The sequence below is a fragment of the Musa acuminata genome, chromosome BXJ3-4 (assembly GCF_036884655.1).
Source record: "Musa acuminata AAA Group cultivar baxijiao chromosome BXJ3-4, Cavendish_Baxijiao_AAA, whole genome shotgun sequence".
NCBI classification, from domain to species: domain Eukaryota; kingdom Viridiplantae; phylum Streptophyta; class Magnoliopsida; order Zingiberales; family Musaceae; genus Musa; species Musa acuminata.
In genome coordinates, this window is record NC_088352.1 from 11,050,950 (window position 1) to 11,060,031 (window position 9,082).

Below are 9,082 nucleotides of genomic sequence, written 5' to 3' on the forward strand. Positions count from 1 at the left end.
TAAGAAATGTTGTTTGTGCCCACATCTAATACTTGGAATGAAGCATGTGGTGTTTGGTATGTGGGATTAGTCTTTAATGCCTCCGGATGAGTTGTAAACCATGTTAGTTTGGAATTTATTAAGGTAGTTCAAATGGTGCTTAGTTTTCTAATCTATAGGATAGAATTGGTGTTGTCATTATCCTACCACATTTCATGCTAATCCATCTTCTATATGTGCAGATGTGACAGACTTAATTTTTTTCCATATGAGTCCTCACTGCTGAATTTTTGTGCCTTTGACATGAAAAAAATAAGGGCTAATTTCTTGTTGCAAGTAATCATGCTTGCATGTCTCATAAAGACTTCTTTTAATTGGCATAATAACTATCCATCAGGTTACTTATTGCTGCATGTTCCTCATGGCAGGACATGGTCCAATTTATTAGTTTATTGGAAGTTTAGGTTTAAGGCCACATAATGGACATCTCAAACCAATTGACACCACCTTATCTAGCTGTGGTGTTGGATGATCCTTCTCTCTCTCTCTCTGACCTACAAAATGTGACTATGTTAGTGGATTTGGGGGGAATACTGTTAATGATCATATGTTCATATTGCAGATATATTTATGGAGCAATGATGTTGACTGATCTCATGTTATGTGACTGTCAATACTAAATGTGCAATAGTCTTCTCCACTTGAGGGTCAAAATAAGCACACTGGCCATTAATAATGAGAACTAAAGAGAATGTGTTGGCTTGCTGGTTATGCATTAGAATTGACTAAAACATGGCAAAAGAGGATGTGTTTATCTAAAGGGACATGAAATAATAAGATCTATGTCAAGTTCAACTTGATGTGGGGAAAAAGAAACTGTAATGTCTAAGATTCGAACAATCTTAACAGCTTATCCTAATCATAATTTCAAGGGAAGATTGGCTCCCCCTAATATGGAGAGGAGGATCACAAGTCAATGAATGAAGCACATGATATCAGTGTTGATGAAGCTTCTTTTATGCCAAACATCTCTACCTTCTTTCTTACTAACATTATGAATCATGCAGAATGGTCCTTAACAATGCTTGGACTCTATAAAAATGCAGAATTTTTTTGGTTTTTTCAGATCAAAGAAACATGATTTGGACAAGAAAACAGAACAAAAAAGGTCCTGCAATTATATCTTCTTGTGAATTCACTCCATCACCATCAAGTTCTTGTCCAGTTTGGGATGAGGGGGAACAAGGACAGGTGCACCCACAAGTGTATCAGGTGGGTGTGGGACTCACAGCTCAAGGAACACTTGCTGTTCTTGACACTGTAGGTCCAATCATAGTGACTGGAGCAAGATCAAACAGATAGGCATCAACACCCATTCATTGGCACTGCATTCGATTGGATGTTTCCTGCAATTATAATTTAGCAAGTTGAAGGAAGAATAGTGCACCATAAAATTAAGCTCCTGTCAACTGTTCCTTCGAGACCTGAAAGATCGTTGCCCACTCCAAGACAAGGAATCTAAGAAGCATGTCTGTGAAATCTGAATAGAATCCAAACAATGATTGCAACTCATGTCCGCAAAATCTAGAGATATAGATTGGCTACAGTTCGTAGCCATGGCTCATCATGTTCCAACTAGGTTTTGAATTGTTCTAGCAATCTTTATTTAGCTAGATCAAGATCCTCTCAGAAAAAAAAATGAACAAGTGAATCAAAATGACCCACATATTAATGTATAGGTTTACTTAACACCTTGGTTTCTGAGTTCATAAAGCAGGCTTCCTTTATTAGTTTTGTTCTGTCAGTCACTCTTCTTCTTCTTCTTCTTCCTCCCATACCTTGACTAGGTCAAGATAGCTATCAAGGCCGTTCCCATCATCACAGCAAGAGACACAATGAAGTCCCTAGCTTCATCAGTGAGGTTGAAGGTGAGAGCTTCATTTCGCCTTTATTGTGACGGGCCCATCTACGATCTCTACCTTTCTCCACATCTACTGTTCGTCTCAGAACAAGGCCAAGGTTGGGCACAAACGCCACACCCGGCTGTGCCTCCCCTCACCGGCAACGCGTGCCCCAATGTCGGCCCTTGGCGTTCTGTAGCCGGAGAACAAGACAAATTGGAGCTTGCTTGAGCGGCTGAAAGAGAGGAAGAAACAAGAGAACATACAGTACAAGGAAGAGGGAATAAAGGAAAGAAGGGTTATCCGTATGACCCCCACATGTGATCACTTCCTGATGGAAGCAACTCATCTCCATCTCCATCTGCTCTCTCTCCCTTCTTCCTTCCTTCCTTGTTATTTTATGCTCCTTGGTTCCTCTCCTGTGCTTGGAGTCAATCCGCTCCTCCAAGGAGAGGCCTTGTCGGCACTGCAAGGACAAAGCCAGCCCTTTCCTTCCGCCCCAAAGAAATGGAGGCAACCTTTGGAATCATTGTGCCAATAATACACGCCTCCCCATCTCTTATCCATTAGTCCTTCCAAGTGATTCTTACAAGTAAAATCACCCCCAAAATAACAGCAGATCAATGGCTCCTCCCAAAGCATCATGTCATTGAGTACATATACAAAGGCACTTCAGATCTCCGATCTGAAGAAGGTGATAAGTACTAATGAAGGTGTATACATAGGACAATAATATACATGTTGAGACAACTGTTAGTGATCATAAAACTTTAGGATACATGTGATCTGCCATGGCAGGTTTAGCTGTCTGGTTGATTCTTTGGGAGCAGTGTTGTGTGCCTCATAATATTTGAATGGAGATGAACAAGTGGGCCTTCTTATTTGATTATGGCGTTTCTTGGCACTGTCTGTACCGTCCTTTTCTAGCTTCAGAAAGACTCGAACTGCTGCACTAAGCCAAAGGACTGGGATTTGTTTGGCATGCGTCGAGAGCCCACTAAACTATGCTGGTGAGAGTCTGTGTAGAGAGCCTTAAATCCTGCACCCATTGGGTATGTGAAGCTTGCCGCTTTCTCCAAGGAAGCTCTTAACCTGAGGTTGCCAATAGCGGAATCTGATAGAGCAACTCAAGTAAGGATTCATCCTTCCCTTGTTTCTTGATCCTTTCACCGTTAATGAGTTCTTCTTTCGGAATTCTCCTTGTGGCAGAATTGCATGTCATCGGCTCATCGCCTCTTTTCCTTTCTTGCTTCTGTAAAGAAAGCATCGGTCAATCGTTGCTGCTTATCATTTTCACAGATCAGCAGCAAACTGTTGTTTGAGATCATTTCCATCAAGGAATTGGTTGAGAGTCTAACGATTCTAACATTTCAGAAGATCAATGCCGAGATACATGCAACAGACCGACAAGGAGTACGTGAAGATTGCGATGTTGAAGCAGGAAGAAATCTTTAGATATCAGGTAGCTCCCTCCCTCCTCCTTTCCTTTGATCTCCTGTGAGGAAGTTTCAGGAGGCACCGAGTGTTACTTCCACGCTTGATTCAGGTCCATGAACTCCATCGTCTGTACCGAATTCAGCAGCAGTTGATGGGAGACATGAAGATTGCCGAAATGAAAAGGCAAAAAGGGCGCACACGAGCAGATACCGAGCTACTTGATGCAGAGGATGAGACAGGGCCTCGTCGGACGCTTGACCTGGAACTCCCGGCAGGGGTCGTGCTCGACGCCGACGAAGAGAGCGACTTGGAGCTGACGCTCGCCACCGGAAGCGGCGGAGCTCGACGGAAGAAGAAGGACGCATCATTGACTTCGGATTCAGCGTCCAGCTTTTCCTCATCCTCGAACGAGTACGGGAACATGCACATGAAACGAAACCGCAACGAGTGGGTGCTGCATCAGCTGGCGGATGAATCCACAAGGTTCGGTCGTGATGGAAAGAGTAGGTTCGACATGGAGGAACAGATGAGGAAGGATGGAATGAAGCAGCCTCATTGGCTCTTTCCCTGTTCCAAACGTGACATGCTGGTGTCTTTTGGATTGTAATGGTTCATAGAATCACTGCTTTCCATTGTATTTGACTGCTTAGTTTGCTTCCAACAAAGAAAGTTACAGCCATTTAGAACAACCACAGATGGAATTGGCAATACAGAAACCATCTTGTGCTTAGATCTTCAGATTTACATGCTTTCACAAGCAATCGGCTGTCGGCTGGGATTGTATATTTGCAGTGGGAAGGAATCCTATTACCTGCATGGAAAGTCAAAACCACCGTCCAAAGTCAACCACAACCCATTAGAATCAGAAACAACCCAAAGATATAGACTGTGTTGCATGCTGGAAAACTTACAGATTTAATATAAAGATCAGCACACTCTTTTCCCAGAAACCAGAAGTCTTATTAATCAGAAATGTTCAAACAAGAGTTCTCCTCTCTATCAGAGGTCAATCAAAATGTTTTTCACTGTGTAAAATAACAACAGGTTTTTCTATAATGCTTGATAGTTTTTCCCATGAAGTTTAACAAGGATGAACGAGGCACTTCAATGATGGAAACCTATGAATTGCACTTGTTCTTTCAAAATTAAGAAGTTAGGTAACACTTTTGACCATATTATTTCTGTGCGGTTCAAAATTTGGAAAGATCCAAGTCACAACGTTGAGCTAGAGCTACCAAGAGGATTTAGTCCGTCGCCGTCTTTTCCACAACTGCCTTCTCCAAGCTTGCCATGTATGTGATATAGATGGTCCAGAGAAATGAGAATGAATTGCTGACCAAGGGCTGGAAGGAAAACAAGATGGTTATATCAGCCAAGGAGGTGCTCAAAGATTAAGAGATTAAATGACAATACAGGTTTCCGTGTTACCTGAAGACGGACAGGGACAAATTTAAATGTAATGAAGTCGCATATAGGCCAGTACATAATTCCACTTAATAGAGTAGGAATCAAATCTCTTTTTAACCTGGCAGAGATTTCAGCACCAGTTTCACCTATGGTTGACAAAAACAGGAAATATTATTCAAACAGAAAATATTGCCTTTAACCAATTAAAACATACAAAGTGCATATCCACCATCTACTAATGTTGTAATAAAGGGCCAAAACAGGGAACACAACACAGAGGAACGAGAAGAAGAAAGAGGATCACACAAAGTACCAAATGGCATCCCAATTTTGCAAATAGTCACTCTGTCCATGGGCAAGGATAAAGAAGAACTTCACTATGAGACATAGTGGACCATTATTCGCCTCTTTGAGAAACCCCAAATACAAGATGCAAACGAAAAATAAAAAGACCCATTTGCATCATCCAGGTTTGTCGAATACAAGACATGATAACAACGGATTTCATTCAGGTGTATAATTATCCCTATATGGACCAAACATATCAAGAAGACAGAGGCCAACCAACATGCATAGTTGATGGAAGCACAGGCAATTAAATACGAGCAAGCTTGTCAGTATCCTACATGGTCCTAGGCAGTGACCTCTCTATAAAATAATGAACAGCCTTCTATAAGATAATGATCATAAATTTTATTAATCAATTTATACAACTTCATAAAAGAATATTAAGATGTCGAACAATGTTGACATCTAAACATTGCAGATGCACACATAATGTTTAACATATACACTCGTAACAATGTTACTTTTCCATGAATGATATTAACTCCAAACAATGTAAAGTGATATACCATTACATACTAAAAGAATGATGGCTTTGGTGCCTAGGGGATAGTCTAGATTAAATCCAGGTGCTTAATTAGTTCATGGAGCATAAGGCACTCTAAATAGTTCGGAGACTACAGAATGGAGGACACCAAGCTACCCAGTTACAAATGGTTAGTGGCCACCAATCACATACATATTTGCTCAAATGGTTGCCTGGTTTGAGATTCCAAAAAGAACAAAGCACCAGGGTGAAGTTGTTATTGAATCAGATTGGAGCAGTCCTTATCAAAACTGATTCTTGACTGATCCAATTAAAACAAAGGATTGGCCAAGCAGAACTAGAACTTGATCATTCTTGAATCTAACTATCCTATCTTTTCCAATGGCTCATGTCAGAAGGCAGAGTGAGAGGAGAGGAATCAAGAAGGAAAAAGACATCTTAATCTATGGTGCATAAGAGGTAAGAGAAGATGAGATGTCTTAGTGCTGGCTGTACTCCATCAAGTTGATGATAAACTTGGTTTTGAAAATCAAAATGTCAACAAGACCAAAGCCAAGGGAAAAAAATCGTACAGAATCACAAAAAAGAAATTTGAACTTAGAATTAATTTATTCTCAACTTATGTTGCTAGGAAATAAGAACAAATGCCTTGCCATGATGAACACTAGAAATTAATTGTTAAATGTACCCAACTCAAAAGTAACAGTCACAAAACTGCTCACGATTTGCATCATATCAACAGAAAAGTAAATTCAATGCAAGATAGTTTTGACACATAATTGGGGGTGAGCCTTAATATAATGGCAATATTGCTCTTTTGCAGCCTAAGTGAATAGGATTTGAGCCGCAAAATTATATTCATGCACTAGGTTATCCTTCCGCTATTGCCTTGAGACATCATTGTTGAGAACGTTCAATGAAAATAATAATCACGATCTCAGGTTTCTCTGACTTTATAAACCAAAACAGTAATCACCATTAAAACAAAAGTTCTATAACCAAACAAAATAAAGAAACTCATGTGGCCTGTCAAAAAAAATATATTTTTAATGCATTAAACATGATTATCTGCTTCTTAACTCCATAACAAAACTCAAGGCATCCATATGATGTCTGGATAATATCGATTTACATTAATCTATCAATGATCGAATAGAGAACATGATAATAAATTAGAATAAAGAATCTTATATGGCATGCAACACAATGCAGTTATTAATGCAAGCCAAAAAAAGGTTCCTACCTTGTAATCCGGCATTCATTGAGAAAAAAACACCAGTTATTATAGGCCCATATGTAACTTGCCCAAGAACCATCTTTTTAAAAGTCGTAAAAACATCTCGTTTTGGTAGAATTCTGGAAACAAAATTGAACCAGAAATGCAAAGAGGGTCCTGAAACAAGCAACCCATAACCCGCCATTCGCAGTGTTCTTATGAAATCAAGACTCCCGGAGGATGCAAGTGTAATAATCTGTTAAGAATCAAGAAAATTAAGGATCATTATGTAATATCAATAAATGATAGACTTCAAAACAATGGAGCTTACAGTTCTTTAGAAGATGCTGCACAAAAAGAACTTGAAAATATCTAAAAAACTATAAAATTTTATGATTGTTAATTAAAAGGAATTAAGGTTCTAATGATGGACATTATATTAATGTTTATGCTTAGAGTGACACTAGTACGAGCCTTTTCATAATCGTTTTGCTAAATCATTCAAACCTTTAAATAAAATGCAAGGCATCATTTAGAACAAACCACATGATACTTTAGACTTGACTCATCTAAGCCATTTTGTAGTTGATTCTTCTGATATACTTTGAGGATGCCAAGTGACTAAAGAAAAACAAGGGGTGCAATGAGTCTGCATATAATCAACAATGCATTTGATAACTCAAAAAGCGGTTACAGACTCCATATGAACCAATTCACACAAACAATTGATATGCAAATTACTAACAAGATAAAAATGTCACATACTCGGTAATTCACGGAATCCCTAGAAACAAGAACAAAGTAGTCTTACTAAATCCACCACCCTCGCAAGGCCAAATTAAACATCAAACACAATCCAGTATACCGTTCCTTTCCCTATAATTACAATTTAGCTAAATGAACCAAAGACCTTGAATTTTGACACACCCCGCTAGTTTGGGAGACGATCAAACTTCCCAAGCGACAAACTTAACGCAGACGAATGTAACAAGAAAGGATTTTTAAGAAGAGGTATAAGGAGACAAAAGTACATGTTCAGACCTGGGAGGAGATGTCCGCGGCGGTGAAGACAACCCCCGCGGTGAGGCTCTTGGTGAGGACAGGGCGGGCTTCGATCATGCCGATATACCAACTTATGAACCCATTCCGGATCCAAGAAAATGATGCCGCGCCAGTTGCAGTTGACAAGGAAAGGGAGTACAGGGAAGGCGAGCCGTGTGAGAACCCGGATGAGGACTCCTTGAACTTGGAAAAGAGGATGTGGGAGCGGACGTAGGCTCTGGACCGCGTTGATGAAAGCTTGGAGAGCTCGACGCAGACGCGGGGAGATCTAAGGTGGCCGAGGAGGAGGCCGTGGGCTCCTCGGCCGCCACTTCTTAGGAAGACTCCGTTCATAACTGCGAGTTGGGGGCGGCCGCCGTGTTCGGTCCCGTTTGAAAGCAGGGAACGGGAAGCTGGCAACTGATAAATATACGCCATCGTAGGGTATTCCACGCGCCCTGTGGGTTTCTTTCGACAACACTTAACGATGGAAAGGGTGTGTTGAAAAGAAGACGGCGTGACTTCTTATATTTAGGATACAGAGGACTTTTGTTCCCAGCACCGACTTACAATAAGAATTAAGTTAACACGTGTCAACAACTGTATCTGTTTGTGGATACGAAGATAGCACGTGTCGCACTCTCACATCCTACTTACCTCGTGATGGTCCCCTATCTGGGCTCATGATGGTCACTTCCAATCGTGGGGCAGGTGAGCCACGCGGGTGGGCGACTACGGAACTTGGAGGTCAAGCATTTCTACTCCCAAAAATAACGTAGCCGCAACCCACTGAACTGCGTCAGACGCAATACAGAACGACAGAGTAGTTTATTGGTTCAATGATGGGCCCCACAAAACCTCGGTCTTACATGAATCCCGGTGGACTAACTATGTGGTAGAAATATAGAGTATCCAATCCGCATTATGCTTGTTAGGGATGCAAACAGACGCCGATTTGGCTTGCCACCAATTTTTCGTATTAAGTTTCTAAAATTTCTATATTATCGGTATGTTAGATTTATTATTACATTTATTATTATTTACATTCTTATATATACTTATTAAAACTGAATAACGTTGTTTACTACATTTATGAATATAAAATATCTGCTTTTGCATTGTTTCGTATCTAATTATTATATAACATCTGGCCATTTCAATTTGAGATTTGTACCTATAATCTAAATCAAAATAAAATATACACTTGGTTTTCGAATTTTTAAACTAAATCAAACCAATCAATTTAAAAACTCAAGTTGAACCTAAATA

The 9,082-nt window shown here is 40.1% G+C and overlaps 2 protein-coding genes across 8 annotated transcripts; one reads left to right on the forward strand and one right to left on the reverse strand.

The window, feature by feature from the left end:
- Positions 1-2,584: 2,584 nt before the first annotated feature.
- Positions 2,585-4,055, forward strand: LOC135635694 (uncharacterized). Of its 7 annotated transcripts, none has more exons than XM_065146949.1 (3): positions 2,585-3,011; positions 3,090-3,342; positions 3,460-4,055. In XM_065146949.1, the coding sequence occupies exons 2-3, from the start codon at positions 3,262-3,264 to the stop codon at positions 3,922-3,924; spliced, it is 546 nt and encodes a 181-aa protein (XP_065003021.1). In that variant the 5' UTR covers positions 2,585-3,011; positions 3,090-3,261; the 3' UTR covers positions 3,925-4,055. The 7 variants fall into 7 exon arrangements, with proteins under 7 accessions (XP_065003021.1, XP_065003023.1, XP_065003022.1 ...); XM_065146951.1 differs by having other exon boundaries at positions 3,463-4,055; XM_065146950.1 differs by having other exon boundaries at positions 3,255-3,342.
- A 249-nt stretch (positions 4,056-4,304) lies between these two features.
- LOC135635693 (protein SYM1-like) lies at positions 4,305-8,293 on the reverse strand. The gene is made up of 4 exons (XM_065146945.1): positions 7,814-8,293; positions 6,800-7,028; positions 4,746-4,870; positions 4,305-4,660 (listed from the first exon to the last, which is right to left on the reverse strand). Exons 1-4 carry the CDS (start codon positions 8,249-8,251, stop codon positions 4,562-4,564), a joined length of 891 nt encoding a protein of 296 aa, XP_065003017.1. The 5' UTR covers positions 8,252-8,293; the 3' UTR covers positions 4,305-4,561.
- Positions 8,294-9,082: the final 789 nt, after the last annotated feature.